We start from the raw sequence: 25,838 nt of genomic DNA, 5'->3' as shown, positions 1-25,838 counted from the left end.
TCAATGACATCTGTGGCTCTGATTTTTGGAATCAAGATGGTATGCACTTTTTAATAATTGTCTTTTGGGGGGGTTATTCACACATTTTTATTGCTGTTAGGTCACTTCTGCTGAACTATGAAATAAGCATCATCCTTGTTAAGCTCATAAAATCTATTTAAAAGTAAGCTTTCATTCTTCCTATTGTAGCTTAAATGAATACTTAACATGCTACTATGATGTCAAATTTGTTTTTACTAGAACTTGATGAGAAAATTTATACCTGGCTGTGATAGAAATTGGTTGAGTAATGCAATAGAAAATTACATTTGCTACTAGTTTCTATGTTGAATGTGTAACAATAAAATGTTAGTTTTATAAAGGAAGTATTAGCTCCTGCTTTCTCCTATAAGCCTAGATTCGACTGCCATTTTCAAGAACAAAACAAATATTCCGCACTAGCATTTAAAATGCTACTTAATCAATTCAGTAGCCATCCTTCTGTTAATTTTGTACAATGTCCTTAGTATGTCATTTCATTGTATATGTTTTGATAATGAAGAGTATACTGAAGCAAAACAGCAAAACAAATTACTTGCCAGTAATTAATGATCATAAATTATATGGTATAATAATCATTCAAGTAGGACTTTATATTCTTAAATACTCTATCAATACATTTATGACATTACGGTTTTGTACCTAACCCACCTATGCTTTTCCTAAGTTGTACTTTTGTTCAGATGCTGTGCTAGCGTAACTCACTCTAACTCATTTAAAATTTGGCTGTTTCTGTGCTTGATAAACAATTGCATCATATCATGGAATGAGATCTGTATATTATTGATAGGTTTTAATTTTATGATAATATCATCAATTTTAATTCTACTTGAACCTAGATACCTTTTAACAAGAATAGTAATTAATATTGGAAGATGCTGTTTGTATAGTCTTGACTACACTAAATTATCTTTTTCTTCTATTAAGATTTTACATGTTATATTCATATACAAATCATTCTTGTTACACTTGCTATTTGCTACAAAGAATATAAAAGGAAAATAAAGCAAAGGAAAGATACTCTTTCATGAAGACTGACCTCCACAAATACATACCTAAATCACTTTTCGTGGCATCTAAATTCTCAGAGATACACAGGATTTTACTGATGGCACTGTTTGTCTAATGAATTGAGGACAGAGATATCAAACATTTCCAGGAGATCCTTTATTATCTTATGTTCTGATTTCTCAAAGACAAATCAGAGCACAGAGTCAGAATCAGTCTGCCTCTATGAACCTTCTTGAATGTATGCATCAAACCATTCTCCCAATTCTACAGTGAGAGCAGCATGCTCCCCAAAGCTCATAAGGCTTGTTGTACACCAAAGATGACCTACATATACTAAATATTCCTTCCCTCCCCTCAAAAGTGTTACTAGGCAGGTAAAGAAATAAGAAGAAAAATTATTTTTGTTCATAGACTGCTAAATAAGCCCTAAAAGATAGATGGTTTTTACTATTCCAGGAAATGTCTGTGCGCTGTGCTCCATTTCTCTCACATCCACACTCACATTTCTTCCTTCTGAAAGACTTCCAATAGAAGAGGTTCAGAAGGTTGGAAGAGATTTTCTTCTCGGGAGAGCAAAGCGGAATATAATTTAGTTGTTCTGCTACACATATGAAGCTACAACTTTTTCCATGGTTTTACTGGTTTAAATCTTTATAATTCATTCTAAAAAGGCTAAACTTAAAACCCTAAAGCTTAAGTTGGACATATCTCCCCGCCTCTCTCCTCCCCTCCCCTCCTCTTCCTTCTAATCCCTTTCTCTCCCCTTTCTTCTTCTTCCTTCTCTCTCTTTGCTTCTTTCCTCTCCTCTCTTCTTGTTTGTTTACTTATTTACTTACTTATATCTATGTTTGACAGTCTAATTATGTAGCCCAAAGTGGCTTTGAATTTACCACCATCCTTCCTCATTTTCTTTAGTACTGGGAGTGGAGGCTTGATAACTGACCCGCAAATTCTTTAGTATTTTATTTCAAGCTGGTACCTAGTTGTTTTAGAAATGCAGGATTTTCTATTCCAGCATGGAAGACTGTAACTATAGGAAAATTACTCACTGGATATTATTCAGTTACAATTAGTATTTATTTAATATGTAGATAAATGTGGTATTTAATTTTGTTACTCAACGATGTCACCAATAATGATTTGCATTACATTTTCTCAAAATTTGAGACACTTCATTTTGCCTGTAATGACTGAAAACACAAAACATTTGCTGTCTACATGCATTTTTCTACTTTAACAAAGGTATGAAAATTCGAATAAGAATTTGTTGTACTGATTCCCTTGTATGTTTTATGAACATGAACTTAGCACTAAAGGGGAAACATCTGGGTCTATTAATTAATCTTATCAAGCTGGAGTTTTGACAATCACAAGGAACACTAAAGGAACGTTCTCTTTATTTTTTCCATAAATCTTTAGCTGGATCACCTAGAAGCATCCACTCTAATGGATTTGATTTCACTAAGCTCAGATGTGCAAACTATAGGATCAGTTTGGACATACCTCATTATGCCTGTGAAATTTGTATTCATTTGTACTGCTGTTGCTAATAGAGTCTGTTAGCTGACTTTCGAAGATATTTCATAAAATATTTGTAAGTCCACTGTTACCTTGATGAAAGATTGGGAAGAAATGTCAGGAGAATTCTAGTAGAGATACAGGTTATCTTTTGCATTTATTTGGTTGTATATAATTTGAGCTTATTACTTTAATATTTATGCTGTGTGTGACAGTGTTTTATAGCTTTTTTTACTTGAAACAAGCATTCATGTTTATGAATATTTACATGCTTGATGGAAAATTAAAATTTCTTAGAGGTATTTAGCATCAGAAGTGCATATATTATTTCTCTCTTCTTTTTTTATTGTGATTAATAGAAGGGTTACATTATATTCACCAGATAAAAGGTGCATTATTTCACAAACCTTGATACTCTTTCTCATGACATGGTCCCCATTTCCCTCCCACCCTCCCCCCGTTTATCTTGATTTCCCCCCTTCCCTATCCAATTTCAAATAAGCAATTAAGTACATATAAAATATATCAGATAACAAGGTGAAATATTGTAACAATTTGAGATAACCAAGGGATGGCAAAAGAGATGAGAGATAACATAGTACATTAAGAACAAAAGTCATTCATTATATGGCTTTTGTTTCCTTATCCTGGAGGTCCTTATATTTAGTGTCATACTATTTGGCCTAATGTCTCTAGATTTTGTTCTATTGTAAATCTCTGCTAGGAGAGCCCAAGGTTTCTACTGATTATGTTCCTTTGAGTCTGGCTTACTTCACTTAATGTAATTTTTTCTGAGTCTTTCCATTTCCTTACAAATGGGGTAATGTCATTCTTTCTGACAGCAGCATAGAATTCCATTGTGTATAAATACCACATCTTGTTGATCCACTCATCAACTGAGGGACATCTGGTTTGGTTCCATATCTTTGCTATGGTAAACAGTGCTGCAATGAACATCGTTGTGCTAGTGGATTTTGTATGTCCTTGTTTCTGGATGATTGGGTAAATGCTCAGTAGATCGGCGGAAGATGGCCGTGGTTCAGTGTGAGTCGTTCTGAGCTCCCTCCAAGATACCAGTTCTGGCAGCATAGGGGAAAGTTCTCTCTTCTTTTAACATAGAGAATTTTCTTCTAATTCACATGATTAAGAAATATATTAGTCAAATTAATTTCTTTATTTCTTTTTTTTTTGTTGGTCATGGGGCCTGCACTCTGGGCCTGAGTGCTGTCCCTGAGCTCTTCAGCTCAAGGCTAGAGTGCTACCACTTGAGCCACAGTGCCACTTCCAGTTTTCTGGTGGTTAATCAGAGATAGGAATCTCATGGACTTTAGTGTCCAAGCTGACATTGGTCTGTGATCCTCAGATCTCAGCCTCCTGATTCGCTAGGATTATAGGTGTGAGCCATCTATGCTTAACTCAAATTAAATTCTTTCATACCCAGTATGTAGAATAAATTACTATTTTTCCAAGTGGAATTCAGTTTAAGGAGTTTAAGATAACTAAATGGTATGGCCCATTTTCAATATAGAGAAAAATCATTAATTTCAGGCTTAAGTAATAAGCTAATTTTTAATTTTGAAATATTTTATGCTTTGTAAATATTTTATGTTCATGGGAAATAGATAATTCTACACAAAATCAGAGCCTTTTATTTTTTCCAGTCGTGGAGCTTGTACTCAGGGCTAAGCACTGTCCTTGGACTTTTCTCAAGGCTAGAGCTCTACCACTTAAGCAGCAGCAGCACCTCCAGCTTTTTTCTGTGTAAGTGGTACTGAGGAATCAAACTTGGATTTTCGTGCATGGTAGGCAAGCACTGTACCACTAGGCCATACTCCCGGCCCCCAAATCAGAGACTTATGAATAAATTTTAGTTTTCATTTTTCTATTGATTATAGTTTTTAGGGCATATTCTCTCTCCATTTCATATTTTTATATTCCCTTCTTTTGTCATTCCTACAAAATAGGTATGACAATTTCTTTTAGAGATGATTGTCTTTACCTATTCAGTGTTAAACAGATTGTTTAACAAAATATGTACCTATTGAAATTATTACAAAGTTCTATAATTGGAACTTTACCTAATATTTTTGCATATCAAAACTAACAAGAATATTTAATAGCTATGTCCAAGAACATGCTATGTTGAAATTAATATTCAATAACTAGAAAACTTGAATTGGAATTCAAACTCCTTACTTTCCTTGCAATCATAACATCTTCCTGCTCGTAGAAATCCTGCTTTTTCATTCCTGTTTTATTATACTTTGAAGAAGTATAATAATTCCTGTATGCAATATACCTTTGAAATAACAATATTTCCCTGTCTCTTAACTTTTACCCTGAGTAAGAAGTTAAGAACAGTATTTCCACTTTGTTAATGGTATGACTTGCAACTAACCAAGACACCGGTATTTTTTCCTCTGCAATGTAGTATGCACCTGAGGATATTTTCGAATATGACTATGAGTATGGAGAAGCAGAATATAAAGAGCCTGAGCTTGTAACAGAGGGACCCACTGTAACAGAGGAGACAGTAGCACAAACGGAGGTAAAATCCAAGTAGTGTCTGTGTATATAGTGTCACACTCTTCGTCATCTTGTGGTTGTCTGTGCCAACGATTCCTCTCACACCTATCACAAACCTGTCATTCATCTTTGTGGGGGTTTTTTCCTGTAAAATACTAATGAGAATTTATTTTTCAACAGTAGCTTCCCTGGAGGAGTGCTGACCATATCTGCCTTTTGCTTTCGCTCGTCTTTCCTTTCAGCCATGTTCTTCATTTCTCTTCTTACTTTATTTATGTTGTCCATTCCATCTTTCATCACATTTTACAGAAAAAGAAATCCAATTTCAAAAAGAAGACGAGGACAGTGGCTACTTACTCAAAGGAAAAATCCAAAAAGTTTACACTCCCCAAATCTGAAAAAATTGCATCCAAGAAGAAGAAACGTTATCAAGCGCCAGCAAAAGCCAAACTAGGGGTAAAGGTAGCAAGAAAAAAAAACCAATCAAGATCTATCCTAGATAAGCTGGAAGATCTCTGATGATGAGCCATTCACTTACCCCAACTTAATACTATAACTCAATTAATTCATGAATCTTTTCACTTGTTGGAGATTCCGTTATGTATTTACTCATTGGCTTTCTTTTCCCTTTATCATTAGGCCAATATTGTAGAGGATTTCCAAGATTATAACTATGGAACAATGGAAAGTTACCAGACAGATGCTCCTAGTCATGTGTCTGGCACAAATGAGGTAATACACATAGGTAGCCTTATGTTATCATTGACTTTTATCTTTTTAATTTTCAATAAATTTTGATGTGCTTCACTCTGGAAGAACTGATAATCTCTAAAACATGGGATGTGTTTAGAATTTCAGGAAGGGTAAGAGAAACCAGACCATTGGTTTGCTATTAATATAAGCTGTTCTTTCAGTCAGTGGCAATTCAGGATTTGCATAACTTTTTGCTTTATGCAAACTGAAAACTAGTGAAACTGAATTGGCCGATGATACCATTTTCATTGTTGCTTCTGTCACATTCTCACAGTGGGCCTAAGAATTCACTGACGTGAAAATTGTATCATCCACTTATAAGATTAGAATTTGATTTCAGCTGAACAATAATCATGCATAATTCTAACATCAGCAAAGATTGTGAGTGAATGTACTCTTAGTGGCTTTTGATAATATTTTTTGTTTTTTAAATTGTAAAGAATGTAAGAACAATTATGTTTTAATAGTATATGTTAACCAGTCCATAATTTTCTGTGAAAAAACTACTTAAGTATACACAGATATAATTTTTTTTTTGCCAGTCCTGGGCTTGAGCTCAAGGCCGGAGCCCTGTTCTTGGACTTTGTCAAGGCTAGAGCTCTACCACTTGAGCCTCAGCACCACTTCCAGCTTTTTCCTATGTGGTGCTGAGAAATCGAACCTGGGTCTTCATGCATGTTAGGCAAGCACTCAACCACCAGGCCAAACTCGCAGCCCCCTTTTCTGAATTTTTAACTTACATACTTTTTCTTTTTCTTCTTGTTCTTGTGCTGATACTGTGCCTTCAGATTCTGCAATCAAGGCTTAGGCTCTAACACTTGATCCATACCTCCACTTAATTGTAGATAAGAATCTCACCAACTTTTCTGCCCAAGCTGGCATGAAGCCACAGTCCTTAGGTCTCAGCTTTTTGAGTACCTAGGATTACAGGTGGGAGGTACCTGGTCAGCACATGGAATCTGACTATGAAAGTTTAAAAAAAATGAAATACAATTCAAGTTTTTAACACATATTCTTCAAAATTGTATGAGAAAATGAATTTAAAGAGTCTGTGAATAATTTATTGTATTTGAAACTTACATAACATTTGTAGTATTGTAACAAATAAACTGAATAATATTTTACATGTAAATAATTTAGAATAATATTTTGAATGTGAATAATCTTTAATTTTAATCTACCCAAATTCAACCAGAGCTTTTACTTCAGGGATATAAATATTTAATATTCTGAACTTCCATATTCATTCTCTAAGAGTACAAAATATTATGATTATTGAACATTTTATTTTAACTAACACTTTCTACATCAATCAAGGTATTGAGAATAAAGATCTGCATGTTTTCATTCACATAACTGAATATATTATTATCTATCTATTCAATATTACTCTGTCATCTATATTCAGTTACCTTGGGAAAACATGCTACTTAAAAATGAAATTCAAAAAGTTATTTGATTTTTCCTTATCAGAATCAAAAGGCATAAAATTCACTATATATGTATGTATGCATATATATATATAGTGTAGATTTTATGCTACCATAGAACTTATTACAAGGAAAAGAAAAATCATTCTATTTGTTATATATTATATAATATATTCATGTAATATATTATATCTAATATATGGAAGCAGTATGAAACTTTATTTACTGTTGACCTATTATTTTTTCCTTTTTTTGCAGTAATGAGGTTTGCTAAATAAGGACTCTTTAATTTGAGCCATGGCTCTGGTTCTGTCATTTTAAATGGTGTTTTTGAGATAAAGTCTGTGTTTTAGTGCAAAACTGGCCTAAGATCACTGTTCTCTTGCCTTCCCAATGGAGTATCTAGAATTAAAGATGTGCACAACTGTACCCAGTTTATTTTTTTGTTTTTTTTTTATTTTTTTACTTTTAGTTTTGCCATGCTACGGCAAGGCAAGCACTGTCCCTGAACCTGTTTATGCTCAAGGCTAATGCTCTACCTACTGAGCCACAGAACCACTTCTGGCTTTTCCTGAACAGCTTATTGGAGATAAGAATCTCACAGACTTTTCTGCCTGGGTTGGTTTTACCTGTTGCCCTGAGATCTTAGCCTTCTGAGTAGCTAGGATTACAGGTGTGAGCCACTAGTACCCAGTGCGCAGTTTATTTTTGAAACTACCTCAGGGTTGTGCCAAATTGACTTGAGCTACAAGTTGCCAAGTCTTTGCGTCCAGAGTAGCTCGGTTTATGGAATTATTTACTTCCAAGTCTGGTATACTCTTACCCTTTTTGACATCATTTATTAAAATTTTCTCTTATTTTCACAAATTGAGAACAGTAATTTATATTTTATTTACTTCTGTTGGAGAGCTTCTCCACACATACTATATTCTTTGTAATCATTGCACTAATAGATCTCATTTTATATTGGCATTGATATTTTATTTCAGGGCCTGACTACCAAGTTTATAGCCACTATATTTCAAAATGATATCCTATAAGATTTGAAAATTAAGTAAGTTTTTGCTGATACGCATAATTGAAATTTTCAAATCTAAAAATCTCCTAAAGTCGATTAACAAGTTATTTTCTGTGAAACTTTTGGAAAGCAATATTTCTTTGTGCATCTCGATGAACAAAGGTATTTCTTCCAATGAGATCAAAGAGGCTGAATGCCTTCCAGGCCTTCAGTCTTTCTTGAGTAGTAATAAAATATCTTCCTGTCACATGCCAGCAAGCTGTAATTGCAAATGCTTACCTTGCTTTACTAACAGTAAACGTCATATTCTCCAATCCCTTACAACTTGCATGAATAGCCATATCCTGTTGAAGAAGGTTTCACTGAAGAATATCTTACTGGAGAGGATTATGACCCCCAGAGGAAAAATTCCGAGGATACACAATATGAAAACAAAGGACTAGACGGCAGGGACTCTGATCTTCCAGTAGATGGAGATTTAGGCGAATATGATTTTTATGACTATGAAGAGAAACCAACCAGCCCCTCTATTGAAGAATTTGGGCCAGGCGTACCAGCAGAAACTGATTTCACAGAGACAAGTGTAAGTCAGTATCAGGCTCTGTGTCCTTTTGTGTCTTGTTTGTGAGTTTGTCAGTTTTCATCATTGCTTCAATATTTTTTCAGATTGAGTTTGTATATCAATGACAAAAGTTTAGGCCCTTAAGCCCCTTGGTAATTCTTTCCAATGGGAACGTTCAGGGGTTGGGGGATTTCTTACTCTACTTTGCTGGAATCTTCCTTTGAATGTATAGCCTTGAAGAATTTAACCCAACATTTATTGTCATTGATAGGATTAAGATATAGCCAGTGTTACTATCATTAGTAAGGCTGATTTCTGATTTTTAGATTATTATTTTACTTTAATTCCATTATATCAAATCCACCAATCATTAACAATGAACCAATCACAGTATTGTAGAATAATAATTGAGATTATTAAAATCCTCATGTTTCTCTGATAAGAAGTCAGCCTTTTGTCTCATTTTTAATATTTATTATTATTGTTCATTTCCACTATTAGACTTTAATAAATTTCCCTTTTTAAAAAAGTACATCCTTGATGCTTGTTTTAAACACATTAAGGTGATTAATTTTTTTTTCAATTCTTGAAAAATGGATCTAGTGGATTGAAGTCATTTTGGCTGTTTGAAAATTTTCATCCAACAGATAAATGGCCGTGGCGCCTATGGAGAGAAAGGACAGAAGGGAGAACCAGCCGTGGTGGAGCCTGTAAGTTTTGTTTAAGTGTATTAGAGAGCATGTTTAGTTCACATTATAAACCACAATCCCCCTAAATTACAAGCATACGTTCATGCATTCACGGTGAAAATATTTTATGGCCCGATGTCAATTATCTACTCTCATAAGTAAGTCAGAAGTGTCCCTTCTGGTAAATGAAGTTTCAATGAAACTAAAAAGTGATACAGATATGTCATTTTGGAATTTGAGAGGATCTGAGTTATTTTTTTAATCTAATTCTCTCATTTTCCAGTAACAGAATGAATTTAAATGGTCTCAGACAATTTTCCTAGGTGTGGGAGCAAGTGGGAGATAGGTGGATGAATGAGAAAGGAAGCTGAGGACAAATACAGTCAGAATGCTCAATGTTCTAATGTGCACATGTGATAGAGAAAGTGGGGAATATGAAATGAGTTTGAGGGAGAGAAGAAACAGGATGGGATGGAAAGATGAGAAGGATAATCCTGTTCAAGATGCAGTGAGCATCTAAATGGACATGCTAAATTTTGACCCCTCAGTACAATCTCTTTTTTTTTTTTGCCAGTCCTGGGCCTTGAACTCACAACCTGGTAATTGTCCTTGGGTTTTTCTCAAGGCTAGTGCTCGACCACTTGAGCCACAGCACCGCTTCTGGCTTTTTCTATGTATGTGGTACTAAGGAGTTGAACTCGGGTCTTTGTGCATGCTAGGCATGCATTCTATCAGCTCTCAGTACAACCTCTTGAAATTTAGATTAAAAAAAATAAAGTATATATGTGACTGATACATACATTTTGGTTATGTATAATGTATATGTGAAATCCATCCATTCAGACACTTTATATTAACGTGTATCTTTCAAAAGTCCAATTCTCCAAAATAAAGTTTCAAATGTCAAATAGGACATGATTTTTAGTTTTCTTAATTTTTAATCTTATGATTTTCTCCTAATGTATTTCACCATTTTAGATATGTATTAGTTGGCACATTTTATTCTTTCAGATCCTAACTGTATTTTGTTCTACTATAAAAATATTTTAATTCACCTCTTCGACTTCTATGATGAAATAAAGCTCTATTTTCTTCCACAGTAAAAAATTTAAAATTTGAATTGTTGTTGTTACTTGTGGTATCTATGAGGAACATTTGACTCAGAAGTAATTTTACTATTGTTCTTCTAAGTCAAGCACTTTGGGAAGTAAATTTATTATCACTGAAAGTAGCATGTTTAACCCAGAGCCATGGTGTCATTGTAGAAAATTACTAAAAATACAAAGAACAGAGATAAAGTTAAAAGAAATACAAGTTCTCATTGCCCATATCCATAACAGGCTTAGAGGTTTTTCCACAAAGTGTATTTATCTCTGTTATGAAAAAGCACTTGTGAATTTTATTTGACTGTATTTATGTGTTATTATTTTCTTTTATTTTGCCAGCCCTGAGGCTTGAACTCAGGGCCTGAGCACTGTCCTTGGGCTTTCTCAAGGCTAGTGCTCTACCACTTGAGCCACAACACCACTTCCAGCTTTTTCTATATATGTGGTACCGAGGAATGGAACCCTGGTCTTCATGTATGCTAGGCAAGCACTCTACGGACAGGCCAAACTCCCAGCCCCCACTGTGCATTTTTAAGGAGATATTATCATAAATCATAAATATTTCCCATAATTCTCTTGTATATTCTTTTTGTTCCTCTAGACTTGATTTCTCTTCCCTTTCCTGAACTCAAGTATTCAGGGAAGGGAGCGCTCCTCCTTACTCCTTCACACAGGCAGATTTGTCTGAGTTCCAGGCAAAGCCCAATCCAAAGTAATTCATTTTTGCAAACACTTGTGCTATTAAACACCCATTTCTTTCCTATCCAGTTCATCCCTGGATGTACTTAAGCAGAGAAACCCCAAGGCCCTGAGGCCCTGTCTTCTGTAACTCTTCTTGTACCTGTGCAAACATGTTTGTAGTAAATTTTCTTACCACAGGAACAGAAAAGTCAACTTAATGTGTTAGTTCCTGGCAAAATTGGAATTTGAACTTAAAATCACTTGCAGGTATTCTAACGCTTGAGTAACCCCCAGATTTTTCTGTAGCTATTGTTTGGATAAGGCCTATGTTTTTGCCCATGATAGAATAGAACCCTACACAATCTGTGCCTACACCTTCCAAATACCTGGGGCCATACGTGCACACCACATCCATAGGGTTCTTGGTGTGCAGTTGTCACTAACTTTTTTTGCCTACTTATCCTCAAACTGCAGTTTTCCTGATCTTTGTCTACTGGGATTATCAATATGCAAACATTTTGTGGTTGTTATAAATGCTGCTTTAATATAATGATCTAGTGTTCTCTTATATCACTTAGTGAAGCTTGCCTGTTTCTTCTTGTTATAGGGAATGCTTGTTGAAGGCCCCCCTGGGCCAGCAGGGCCTGCGGTATGTAAACCATTTGGAAATACTTTTGTTCTGATGTTTACAGGTACTGAAGATTCCGCTCCTGTTATTAGATCTGTACATTTTAGTGGAGTTAGAATAAGGAATTCTAAAGGCAAAACTTTCAGAGGACATAGGGGATTTGTCCTCACTTTTGATTTGCTGTCTTTGGAGCATCAGAATTAGATCTGACTTTGAAGATTTTTGTTGCTTAAATATATCTATACTTTCTAACCAAATAGAAAAACTATAAAAGATTATAGATTGTACAAATTACAAAAAGTATGCATTATGAAATTATAAAAATACAGAAAGAATGGTTTATTTTATTTATTAAGAAGATATGATTATGTTTCAATACTTGGACCTTAGATATCTAAGTAGACTGGATCTGGTTTTGTTGTTTTTGTTTTTGTTTCTTTACCAGTCCTGGGGCTTGAACACTGTGTGTCCCTAAGCTTCATCAGATTAGCAATCTGTCACTTGAGCCACAATACCACTTTCAGCCTTTTCTGAGTAATTTATTGAGTCCCATGGACTTTCCTGCCCAGACTGTCTTTGTACCTCTGTCTGCCTCCTGAGTAGCTAGGATTATAGGTGTGATGCTATTTGACAGCCTTAGCTAACAGAACATATAAAGGTGGGCATTTTCAAGTTTCTATCTGATTTTTGATTAGATGTAAAACATTATTTATTTAGAAATCACTAGCAAGCAGCATTCCTCTCTGGGCCTGTACGCTGCCATGCTCTTCTGTCCTGTTTTCCTTGATGATACTGACCTTCACCAGAGAGCCGCCTCGTAGCAGATCAGATCTGCCAACAGTGACTGCTCTAAGTTGTCTTCTCACAGGAAGCTAAATAGAACAGGTGTTTCCAGACAAGGCTCTATTTACAAAGTATAAATGAGGTGCTTGTTGATGTTAGCAAGTTGAAGATGCATGCATACTAAAGAAGTGAAACTGTTTACTGAGATCTTGTTATGTTTCTCTTCTCCAGGGTCTTATGGGTCCCCCAGGTCTACAAGGTCCTTCTGGGCCTCCAGGCGACCCTGGTGATAGGGTGAGTGAAAGGTTTTATAGGTAATATATGTCATCTGCTTATACCCAGATGCCAACATATGATATTCTCTGTATTCACGTACATAGCTGTTGTTAAGTGCCATATGTATCTCCAGGTATATATATGTTTGCATGCATATATCCACACACTAGGTATATTTTGCAAATGAGATTCTGACTAAATTAGTGATTAACTATGGCTAAATTTAACATGTTATTCTCAAGGCTAAGGTTAATGATTACATTCATAAAAAAATTTAAAATAATATATGATATAACATGACGAAGACAAAATTTCTATGTAGTTTACTAAATAGGTTCTCTACTAAAGAATACTTAAACATTATAAGCTCATTTATTTTATATAAAGTTTTTGTTTACTTAATTTCTGTGTTATTTTTCTGCTTCCTGTTGTTTTTGTGCTGGCCCTGAGGATTAAAATCAGAGGCATGGATTCTCATTGCAGTCTTTTCGCTTAAGGCTAGAACTTCAACTTTTTCTGGTTAATTTGAAGTAAGTTTCATGGATTTTCTTGACCAATCTGGCTGCAAACCATGATCCTCGGATCTCAGCCTCATGAATAGATAGGATTCCAGCCATGAGTCATTGATGTCCTGCTTAAATTTTGTTTTGAATTGTAAGAATTTTACTTGATTCTTGATTTTCCTCATAGGGACTGTCCCCACAGTATGTGGGAACACTTTCTCTTCTGAAGTTGAAGCCATATTGATTACACTGTGCATTAATAGCCACAGATTAGTAAAATCCTCAGAAATTTATGCAATAAAACTTGGTTCCTTTCTTGGTATATTAACTAAAAGGGGTTTTATTAATTTGCCAACCTAGAGAAGGCATTTGAGAGTTTCATAATGTAGATTGGTATGGTACCAAACTAATCTACTTCTGACACATTTGTTTATTTCATTTACTCTTCTAGGGCCCCCCTGGACGCCCTGGCTTACCAGGGGCTGATGGTCTGCCTGGCCCTCCAGGTACCATGCTGATGTTACCGGTATGTGTTTTTTTGCAAAGATGATTTTATGTGCTGTCATCTTGTACCTGAAAAGGACTGTTGACTGTACTATTGACCAAAACCAAACACAAACCCACAAAAAAATTAAAAAAAAACAACAACCAAAAAACCCCATCACATTCTGTAAATTAGAAAAATATGACATCAAAGAGCCTTTGGAGGGGCTGGGAGTTTGGCCTAGTGGTAGAGTGCTTGCCTAGCATGCCCAAAGACCTGAGTTTGATTCCTCGGTACCACCTACACAGAAAAAAGCCAGAAGTGGTGCTGTAGATCAAGTGGTAGAGTTCTAGCCTTGAGGATGTCCAAGGACAGTGCTCAGGCCCTGAGCTGGCAAGGCCCATGACTGGCAAAAAAAAATACTTTTGGAAATTAGGGGAATTTTAATAAATTCTGGATCTCTGCATTCAAACTGTTAAGCCACTTGATGATGCTTTTGTCAAAGATTTTCTTAGTATTTCTTGTCAAGTAGTTCACTAGACTGACTGATGGTTCCCTAACATGTATTTTGTATGTTATTGAACATCATAAGACTAAACTATTGGCCATGATATTGTCAAGAATTGATACCCTTTTAAGAAGTCATGAATAGGGCTGGGAGTTTGGCCTAGTGGTTAAAGTGCCTGCCTAGCATGCATGAAGACCCGGGTTCGATTCCTCGGTACCACATACATAGAAAAAAGCCGGAAGTGGTGTTGAGGCTCAAGAGCTACAGCTCTAGCCTTGAGAAAGTCCAAGGACAGTGCTCAGGCCCTGAGCTCAAGCCCAGGACTGGCAAAAAAAAAAAAAAAAAAAAAAAAACAGAAGTCATGAATACTGTGCAATTTTTTCATTCTTCAAAATTTCTTTGTTTCACTGGATGTGTCCTTGTAAACTCTAGGGGCAATTTTGCTATGGAGACTCTTTGACTCATTATTTTAAATGGGATGAAATTCAAAGAAGTAACTACTTATAGTGAAAAACTACTTGCCCTCAGTTTAAAATTAAATCAGGTCTTTAAGATTTTATGAAGGAATGTCCAGGGGATCTGTTTTCTAGTACATTGCTCAAGAATTAAAGAAATGATCAGATTAGAAGGAAAATATTACCTCTGTGTTTGTGAAGATGGTTCCTTAGATATGTTCCAAGTGAATTGGTAGCACTAGTAGAATTACTGTAGATAAAAAAGTAGCATTATTTTTTTCCAGAGTATCAGAAAACACTTGCCAGTCTCTTTTGCAAATGACTAAATGCTAGATTTTTTTTCCAGAAAAGATAGGTGCAGAATAGTAACAGAATTTAAATACTATGATTTCCCACAATGAGAATATTTGGACTTTGTAAAATTTAACTTATCAGGTATGTAATTAAGGCACTGAACCAAACATGTTTAATAAAGGTCAGTTTTGACCTTCTGTATGTTGTCTTGTCTTAGTTCCGTTATGGTGGTGATGGTTCCAAAGGACCAACCGTCTCTGCTCAGGAAGCACAGGCTCAGGCCATTCTTCAGCAGGCTCGGGTAAGAAATGATGGTGATTCTCCCAACCATACACTATGTCAAGTGCACATGCATTCCTAAGGAATTTGCTACCATTATGAACAGTCTACGTGAAGTAATGGGATTTAGGTAGGAAAATGTTAAAAATTATATTTATCTTCTCTGCTGTGATACATAGTCATTACATCATCAATAAGTGACCCTTGCATTGTAATTCTGAGGATGTCTTACCACAGAGACACCATGCAATTTCTATCTTTTCCTCATCCATTAGAAAGAATGATGTTGTGCCATTTGTAAAGAGATGAAAAGACCTGAGGAACATTAGGTGAAGGCCCAAGGAAACGTGTTTTCTCTTATATGCAGAAGCTAGAATTAGCTTATAAATTGTAAGTAAGTACATTGGATGATGTGCGAGTATTAACTGAAATATGGTAGATTCAAGAGAGAATTCAAATAGTGTAATTCCTTCAAAGGAAAAGTGGAAGTTCAACTTAATAGACACCAGGAACCAGGTAATCGTAAGGGGTTGGATGGGGTCACAAAGAATGGAGTAGGCAAATAAAGAGGAGAGGAAGAAAATGCCATCAAGAATTTGGTGTATATCCTACAAAATTTAAATTAAGAAGATAATTTTGGAAGGGGTGACACTGATCAAGATGCATTATATTTATAAACTGCTTTATTAGTATATGACTGGGATAATCATAGAAGAGGTTCACAATAGTCCCATTTCTATGTACATATGACCACATATAATGATGCTTATCAAAATTATCTCCACTGTATGGAAACAAGAGATTGTGTATATGTGGCTGTTTTTTTAAGTGTACTATTACAGTTATTTCTTTTGTCTTTCTTTCATTTTTTTCTCCATAATCACTGTTTCTGATTTCTGTACCATTTGTCTGTGTTGTACATAAAGTTATCTGATTTAGAGAAGGGAAGGAGAATTACAGTGATACTCACTAGACACTATGTTGGAAATTAACTCTACAACTTAGAGGGGAGAAGAGTCTGAGGGGGAGGGAAATTGGGAGAAAATGAGGGAGGGATGGCACTGCTAGACAAGAAATATCCTCATTACCTGACTTAGATAACTCTAAACACTATATCACCTTTACAATAAAAATTAAAAATATGCTTTGTTAAATGGCTACTCTGTTTTATATTCACTTAAAATAATGAGAATGTATGCGTCTCTCTATCTATGATGTATGTTTGAATATACATGCATATACAATTTTTATAACAGTATGTTTACATGTAGTATTTGTCATCTTTCACACCAAAGTTTTCTATAGTAGGGCAGGAATCTGTGATTAATTGCTGAATGTAATTAAGAGAATATAGTCTGAAAGACATTTCTTTTCTTTTATCCTTGTAGGCTATATAAAATATGCAAATAATCCATGAAGCAGATAATTACTTTTTACTACTAGCTTAGCTAAAAAAATATTCATATATGTAGATGGCAAGCAAAAGAATAAACCAGGAATAAATCATAAATTACTTAATGTTTCATTCATAGTATTGTATTTCTTTGAAGAAAAAATAAATATAGGGTTTATGATTGGTATGAATAGGACAGTCACATTCACATTAGGTCAATAGTTATTCCTCAAAATATTAGACATCAGAAATGATGGGTGAAATTGTAATTCACTTTCAATATTTATTATGTATACTTCTATATTTTAATCTGAAAAATCACTATTTTTATCATGCTTAAAGGTAGCAAAATATTTTTTCATTAATATTAATTAAACAGATTCATAATGATTTACCAATGGGCTATTTCAGATAAACTTTATTACTTTTAAAAGCATAGAGTGCTTATTTTCATGGACATGTGTAAAGGTCACAGAATTCCTGATTTTATTCTTATCTTGTTTGAAAAACAGGGAGCAAGCATGTAATTCTAATTTTTCTGGTATTTAATCTCAAGGATTAAGCAGAGTATTATCAAAAAGTCTTGTGGTGAGTTAGTAGTGGCATGCCTCACTTTCCATTCTTTACCCCTCACATGCCGTCTAATATGATGAGTCCATCACAGTATTATTTTTTATTTCTTGTGATCTGCCTTAGTGTTCATCTTTTTGGACTCACTAACATTCAAAATACCATATCACTATATAGTACTAATGTAAATTTTTCATTTTAGTGTATGTTTCCCAATTTTTTGAACATGCTAATATTACTTTCCAGTAGTCAGAAAAGCAGTAACATGTTATGTCTATTATGCTCTTTAGTATATAAATGAAATACACTAGTAAATAGCAGTAAGTTTGAAACATAGTAAAACTACATTATCATAACACTTCTGGTCTCATTTTGTGCTGCTTGACATTAAATATTTTTTAAAACATTATTCCAGAAAAAGATTTAATTCTAGGAAAAAATGCCAGAATAATTGAATATTTTATTTAAAATACTTAAAGTTGTTAATCTCTAAAAGTATTTTGACTGAAAATTGTCATATATTTAAGAGTAAAATGGTATTTATTAACTGTACTTCAGAGTTGAAAACGATCGCTGGTTAAATTTTCTTTTCTAAGAACAATTTTAACTTTTATTAACAATGAAACCATGTCAAGCCATGCACTGTATGTAAGTTTCTGCATTTTAAAACATGGTTGAGGACCGGAAGTGTTGCCTAGCAGTAGAGTGCTTGCCTAACCTTCACAAAGCCCTAGGTTCAATTCCTTGGTACCACGTACACACAACGAGCTGTAAGTGGTGCTGTAGCTCAAATGGTAGAGAAGTGCTGTTGTAGCTCAAGTGGTAGCTTTGAGAAAGCCCATGGACAGTGCCCAGGTCCTGAGTTCAAGCCCCACAACTGGCAAAAATAATTTTTAAAAAGACACAAAAAACAAAGCAAACAAAATAACATAGTTGTGAGTCCCATACAACTTTTTCATTCTAGAAACACGTTCACTTCTTGTGTAATAGCCATTTTTGTACATGCATAATACATTTTAATTGTAATTAATGGAAGTGTTATATTTGACAGATAGAACGTGAATTACTTTTCAAACATTGATACCCCTTCTCATGTTTCTGTTCCCATTTCCCTTCCCCACCCCCTCCCCTCATCCTGTTTCCTCCTTTCCCTTTCCTATTTAAAATAAACAAATAAACATATATACAATATACCATATAACAAGGTAAGATACTGTAGCAATATGAGAATAACCAAGGGACAACAAAAGAGATGAGAAATACCATAGTACATTAAGAACAATCGCACATTATATGGCTCTTGTTTCTATTCTTTGTAGCATGTAGCCACAATACTTGTGCTTATGCAAAAATGGAGTAGCTTATGCAAAAGGCTACAATGTTTTAATATGCTCTTTTCTGAAATGGTTCTGAATTTGCCATGTTTTATTTTCTAGATTGCACTGAGAGGTCCACCTGGCCCGATGGGTCTCACTGGAAGGCCTGGTCCTGTGGTAGGTTCCTAGTAAAAATAACAGATGTGATATTATTGCTTTAATAATGGTTAATCATTATTTCACTTTCTATTACATTCTATACCTACCATTGCTATGGAGTTTCAAACATCTGATTCTGGAATTCAACATACTAATCCATTAAATTAAAGTAATTTTATCAATATTTTAATATAAATAAATACATCAAAGTACTAGTTATTTTACTTCACAGCCACGGGGAGGCGATAGAGAGCTTTATGTATATTTTTTTAAATGATTTTTTTTCTTTTTTTGCTGTAGTTTAATACAGCACATGATTCAGAATCTACTGAAATATACAAAGTATATGTCTTCGTCATAACGGCCATATTCACTTTTAAAATGCTTTTAGAAAGTGTGATTAGCAAATTTGTATGTTTTTTAAACTCCCAACTCCTTTATGAAACAGTTTGTTCTTTTGTATTGCTAATAAGCTGAATTTTCATAGCACTCTTTAAATTTTGTACGTTTGTAAAACTATTATTGTCCTCATGTTATTTTCATTAGGAAAAGTAAAGCAAGCTAGCACAAAGACTGACATGTTTTTCAGGAAAATGATAGAGATAACACTCTCCTGGGAAATTTTATTGTTATGCCTTTCAGCATCTGAGAAATCCTGGTCTCAGAAAATAGCAGAATTTTGCCAAATTTTTATTTTATAAAAGGACTCAATTTAATATGATTCATTAAAATGTGCTATAGCATTATATCACAGTATAAATTGATTGACTTAATAATACCTTATTTATCTAAAAAATGTGAAAATCACAGATTTCATGGGAATAGCTTCTCATAGAAATGAACTATATTTTTGATTATTGCTCACACACAAATTAATAAACTGAGAAGAATTGAATGTTGAAGAGTAGACTTGAAATTTTACCAATGAGATCTTAACAATGTGACTGAATATACTGGTTTATTTCAAAGTGAAATAATGATTAAAGTGCTTAGGTATTCACTAAACTGGTTGTGTTCACAATTTCTGTCTATAGGGAGGCCCTGGTTCTGCAGGGACCAAAGGTGAGAGTGGTGACCCAGGCCCTCAGGTAAAACAAACAAGATATTATTCCTTATACTTTCTTTTATTGACTGCATTTTACTTATAAAGATTAATGAAACCTGTTGTCTCTTTTGTAAGTAAAGAAATATATTTAAATTAACCTTTAAGCTCATATCCCCTCCTTAACTGACAAATCTTATGGGTGACCCCTGGCTGTCAATAACTTAGATAATTTAAATAATATTTCAATTCTAATTGGACCAGACTTGAAAGAAATAGACCATAAGAATACTCAATTAGCTAGAGATTCTTTGGAGCAGAGCGAAACAATTATAGTTGCCCATGTTTTCTGTGGAGAGTCAATTTAGTGCAGTGTCTCATAAAAGTTATTTAATGTATTTAAAACAAGTCAACCAACTTCAAACGTTCAGAGTGGTGAGGAAATTAAGAAAGATGCAAACATACCAGCTAAAACTTTTTAAGGATCCAAGACTTTATTTACAAGAGGAACGTTCCATTATGTATATGAACCACAGCCTATGAGAAAAAGAAAACAAAAACTCCAATAAAAACTGATGAAACTTTCAGACTGACTCAAGATAAGGCTGCCTTGGACTCATGCTTCATTAATAGTCTATAAAACAAGGAAGGCATGTGTGCTTACTGAGAACTGTATCAGGATATTAACGTTCAATACACAGAGGGAAACAATTATTTTGCAAAGTTCATGAATGTTGCAGCAAGTTGTTCTTAAAGCTATATTCTTAGACCCTAGTTTACTTTAGTCCCTTAATTAATCTTATCATTGTATTTCCACATATTGCAGTAATTATAATGTTATTTTCAAGTTCAAGTGTTTGCTTTTCTATGGCATTCATTATATGCTAATCTTTGATATTAATGCTGAAGCATATAAAAGGTTAAGTATAAAGGCATACATACTTGCACTAGCAGTACTTTTGGTTTACTACTAGGTATGCAGTAATATATTTTAGAAACATATCATTTCTAGTATAAGACATGCATTGATATAACATTAGGAAATATCACTACTGAAAGCACAGCTGACCCATGGAAAATGAAAAAGCAAATTCTCCAGTATTTTGTTCATGATTGGAGAAACCTATCATGGGAATTGTGCTAAATTGAAGGATTATCTATTTAAGATAGATAACTTGAACACTTTTGTATTAATAATCTAACTTAATAATCAACTATGGAAAATGGTAATTACTATTCAACATAACTGCAATGATAAAGGAAATGACTAGATGACATTTAAAAATGTGAACAAGAGCGAAAAAGGGTTGAAAAGAAGAAAATATGAATGGATGGTTTTTAGTCAATGGAAATGTGAGGCCTAAGAGTATTGCATTTGCAAGGTTGAAATGCATAGTATGATATTCTTTTGCTGATGCATAATCACATGTGTACACAGCAAATGTAAATAGCAGTATGTCCTTTATTACAAGAAGTTAAAAAATTTAGTTCTATTGTCTTCTGCTTTTTATGACTGTTTTATATAGAAGTAAATTCCTAGAGGACATCAATCAGTACAGCCATGTTTCTTAAATATACTGTGTTTACTAAGCAAGGATTCTACCATCTGCTTTCAATGTTTTGATTTAGGGTCCTCGAGGCGTCCAAGGGCCCCCTGGTCCAACAGGAAAACCTGGAAAAAGGGTATGGCTCAGTTTTCATGGTTAATTTGATCAAGTTGCCATGATCAAATCATCTGTTTTCTTTAGCTTTCTCTTCATAGGAATCCCACTGGCTCAGTTCTGTTCTGTTCTTTTCATCAGGGCCGCCCCGGTGCTGATGGAGGAAGAGGAATGCCTGGAGAGCCTGGGTCAAAGGTTAGCAGTTCATCCTGGGTCCTGGATTGGGATGTTCAAATCTGGTCTGTCCTTTAACCCTGGGAAATGAAATTTGACATTCAAAATGTAGTGCAGGTCTGGAGTAGACAGTGATGGTGATTGTGATTTTTACAGGGAGATCGAGGGTTTGATGGCCTCCCAGGTCTGCCAGGAGACAAAGGTCACAGGGTAAGCATCTTTAATTGTTTTATAATCCAGGAATGATGTGAATGCTATGGAATATATCAGTGGAAATCAGAGGAAAATAAATATTTATGAATAAGTCATTCTATCTAGCTTTGGGGCAAGACTGATAGTACTGATGTTAGGTTCTGCAAATTGTTCTCAGACATTTCATGTAAAAAGACTCTTGTATGTATACGTAAGTTGAGATAGGACCTTCATTTTTGAAGGTGCGGTGAAAGATTATGTCAATAGCAAGACATGTTATCATTTAATTTGGCACCTTCTTCCGTAAAAATTGCTTAAATTTCTTTCTTAGTGTTTGTCCATGGAAATAAACTTAAAAGATATCCCTGTCCAGTCTACCATTAGTAATGATACTATCATTTGGTTCTTACTTTGTGATGGCATGAGAATTTATTCCAATGCAAGAGTTCATAACTTGCCAAATCAATGAGCCAATATGTAGAACAAACCAGTAGATATTTTCGGTAAACAGAGAGTTCATAAATATATATATATGTTTATATATTGTATATATTTACATATATAGTTGTTATTTATTTTGCTTTTGATACTGGTGATTGAATTTAGAGCTCATGATAGAATCTAGAGCTTGGTAGACAACTCTACTTACCATTTTCTTTTAAAAGGGAACAAAAAAATATTTTAGCCTTCTTGATTTGTGCTCAATTAATATACACAGTTGAAAATTAAAACATGTTTACATAAAAATGCTCAAAGGACTTTTACCTAAAAATTTAGTAAAAAAGTTTCTTAATGCTTTAGTTTGTCATAATCAAATGTTTGAAAAGTGCTTTTGGTTCTTACTGCTTAAATCTTTGCTATTAAACAAGGCTGATTACATTTTCCTAGCATAGTCATATGAAAGCTAGGGAGAATGGCAAAATTGTATTTATGTCTGAGGCTTTAGAGACAAGCAACAAGAGCCCAAGTTGTGCCAGCTACATCTCCTGCTGCGCTACAAGATGGACTGATAGACTTGTTTCCTGTGCTAATTGTATTGCTTCCTGTCTTTTTTTTTAGGGTGAACGAGGTCCCCAAGGCCCTCCAGGTCTTCCAGGCGATGATGGAATGCGGGTACGGTAATATTTCATTTCTTTAAAATGTACCTTTAATTAAAACATGGGAGAATAAAACTTTGAAACAAAATAAACAACAATAATAACAACAAAAACTGGGAGAAACTGAGGGAGAAGATAACATTTCAAAAAGATGTGTACATAATGTTTGACTTATGTAACTGTAATACCTTTCTATGTCATCTTTACAGTGAAAAGTAATTTATAGAAACCTTTTAAAATGATACCTAATTGTATTGCCCTTTCATCTGGACGATGACAGGGAGAAGATGGAGAAATAGGACCACGTGGTCTTCCAGGTGAAGCTGTAAGCAATTTTTTTCATACTTTTTAAATAATAACATTCCTGTCTGGGGAAATAGTGACTGAGATTTCATATGAAAAGACAATGATAAAGTCAGGTAATTGTAATGTTAAAAACAATAACTGTCAGGTGCTCATGCCTCTATTCCCACCTACTCAGGAGGTTCAGATCTGAGGATCATGGTTCAAAGCCAGCCTGGACAGGAAAGTTGGTGAGATGCTTGTCTCTAGTTAAACAACCTAAAAGCCAGGATTAGTGCTGTGATTCAAATGACAGAACACTGGCTTTGAGCACAGAAGCTCAGGGATAGCTCTGAATTCCTGAGATCAAGTCCCAGGACCAGCACAGTAAAAAAAAAAAAAAAAAAAAGTTAAAACATTTTTAAAAAGTGCAACCTACATAGAGTTCTTTTGTTAACGAAGAAAACCTTAGTAGATACATGAGGGAAAAAAAATGACGACTCTTACATTTTAAAATGGAAAGCACTGTCTAATTTGTGTTCTTATTTGTTTTATTTCTTTTTGCGATCAATGCCACGATCTATTTGAATAAATTTGAATACTTTAATCTTAGAAGCAAAAATAATGAAAGAATGAACCTTTTAGTAAATGCTAGATACTGAGATTATATCATTTTTAATCCATCAACGATTAGCAAATAAAAACAGAAAACCTCAAAAGCCCGATCTAGGAATGTTTACTCAAAGCATGGCGACATCAGCAATAACTGAAACTGGTGAACAAAAGGATTTCTGAATTTCAGTCATAATTTTCTCAGTGATAGAGCTTGTCAATTAAACTGTAGTCTACCAGGGGAGACAGAAGAATGAAGGTGAAGTGTTAAAAAAAGAAGAGGAGGAGGAAAAGTGATCTATATTAAAGAGAAATAATTTAAGAAATGGTATACCAAGACATTGGTTTCCCTAATCTGAATGTATAAGTATCCAGATGCTTGTTTTTGTTCTTCAATGAACAACCTCTCAAGAGGGGATTTATCTAGATGGAAAATAAATGAGAATCAGGGCCCACTTAATATCTGTAGTCTATCAAATCACATAATAAGATTCAGCATTGCCCTTCAGATCAGAAAATAATACAAAGTGCCTTATTAAAAGTATTAAGCTATTTTATTTTTTAATTCCCAAGTGATTCATATGTAAATGTACAAAATCTGAATTTCTGCACTGAGGACTTTATGTTATTTATTTTGGCTTTGGGGTCAGGAGAAACACTATGTATTCATGTTTCTTTTTAAACAAAAGGTATTTTAAATATTTTTTTCAGTATATCAAGAGAAGATGAGCAAATACTTTTATTCTAAATGTTACATGAAATGTCTTTGCAATTCTACAGGCATGTCTTGAGAACACTTTCTTTTCTATTCTCTCTTAGGGCCCACGAGGTTTGCTAGGACCACGAGGAACTCCAGGCCCCACTGGACAACCTGTATGTATGGCTGAAAAGAGTCTAAAATTTTTAGAGAAAATGAATGGCAAACTGTATTCTGAGAGACCATTCTATGTCCCTTCACACAAGAACTGCCTCATTCGAAGTGCTAAGAACGAGTCACATCTGACAAACCAGTCCTGTCTCTTTCTCTTTTTTTGTGCTTTTCTTTCCTTTAGTTTGTCTGTCTTCGAGTTTCCGTGATGAATGTCTACCACACAGTAGAGATCGATGCTAGATCATCTGTAATGTAGACATGAATATAGAATAGACGTCATTTCCTTAAATCCTAAATCACTAATTCCTCTAATCCTGAAAATGTTTCATCACCTTAGGTTAGTGAGAGGTAGGTTATTAGAGTCGCCCTTTTATTTTCTCTGTTAGAGGTACATTTTTAAATAATCTTGCATCTTATTTTCTTCATTGCAGGGGATTGCTGGCATAGATGGACCTCCAGGACCCAAAGGTAACATGGTAGGTAGCACTCACTCTTAAATATCTCAGCTATTGCAGAACTAAACAGTTTTGTTTCTAAATATAAAAGAAACTATTCTTACCACACTTTGTTAAATATAGTAGCTACTGCTAAATTTCATAATTTTTTGTAATATGTTTCGAGCCTCGAGCAAAATCTCAAGATTTTAAGGATTGTGGGAGGTTACTTTTCAGTTAAGGAGGAAAAACAAATATTTTACGTTATACCTGCATAAAGACTGTCTACTTTTCCAATGACAGGGTCCTCAGGGAGAGCCTGGACCTCCTGGCCAGCAAGGAAACCCAGGACCCCAAGTAAGTTCCTGTGCCAGGATGAGGGTGGGGCAAGAGGCAACTTTTCAGGGAGAATGTACAATTGCAACATTTTCTAGGGAGGAATGAATAGAACTATTTACACCATGAATATAGGAATATATTTTGTATCCTTTA

General features: G+C 34.5%; 1 protein-coding gene across 2 annotated transcripts in view; it reads left to right on the top strand.

Moving 5' to 3' along the window:
- Nucleotides 1-25,838, top strand: part of Col11a1 (collagen type XI alpha 1 chain) — a 179,037-nt gene that overhangs the window by 49,541 nt on the left and 103,658 nt on the right. Inside the window, exons 6-23 of one of the 2 annotated variants that reach the window (XM_090333682.1) lie at nt 5,404-5,556; nt 5,734-5,826; nt 8,633-8,878; nt 9,505-9,567; nt 11,941-11,982; nt 12,976-13,038; nt 13,975-14,049; nt 15,482-15,565; nt 18,943-18,999; nt 20,016-20,069; nt 21,653-21,706; nt 21,826-21,879; nt 22,015-22,068; nt 23,110-23,163; nt 23,428-23,472; nt 24,861-24,914; nt 25,344-25,388; nt 25,650-25,703. In XM_090333682.1, coding sequence (XP_090189808.1) covers nt 5,404-5,556; nt 5,734-5,826; nt 8,633-8,878; nt 9,505-9,567; nt 11,941-11,982; nt 12,976-13,038; nt 13,975-14,049; nt 15,482-15,565; nt 18,943-18,999; nt 20,016-20,069; nt 21,653-21,706; nt 21,826-21,879; nt 22,015-22,068; nt 23,110-23,163; nt 23,428-23,472; nt 24,861-24,914; nt 25,344-25,388; nt 25,650-25,703 — 1,344 coding nt within the window. Of the gene's footprint in view, nt 1-4,999; nt 5,117-5,403; nt 5,557-5,733; nt 5,827-8,632; nt 8,879-9,504; nt 9,568-11,940; nt 11,983-12,975; nt 13,039-13,974; nt 14,050-15,481; nt 15,566-18,942; nt 19,000-20,015; nt 20,070-21,652; nt 21,707-21,825; nt 21,880-22,014; nt 22,069-23,109; nt 23,164-23,427; nt 23,473-24,860; nt 24,915-25,343; nt 25,389-25,649; nt 25,704-25,838 lie in introns of both variants that reach the window. The other variant, XM_090333683.1, reaches the window with a different exon arrangement.

The sequence above is a fragment of the Megascapheus bottae genome, chromosome 6, assembly GCF_031878675.1.
Source record: "Megascapheus bottae isolate mThoBot1 chromosome 6, mThoBot2.hap1, whole genome shotgun sequence".
NCBI lineage: Eukaryota > Metazoa > Chordata > Mammalia > Rodentia > Geomyidae > Megascapheus > Megascapheus bottae.
The sequence above is the reverse complement of the archived record's forward strand: the minus strand, read 5'-3'. Positions and strand labels throughout refer to the sequence as shown.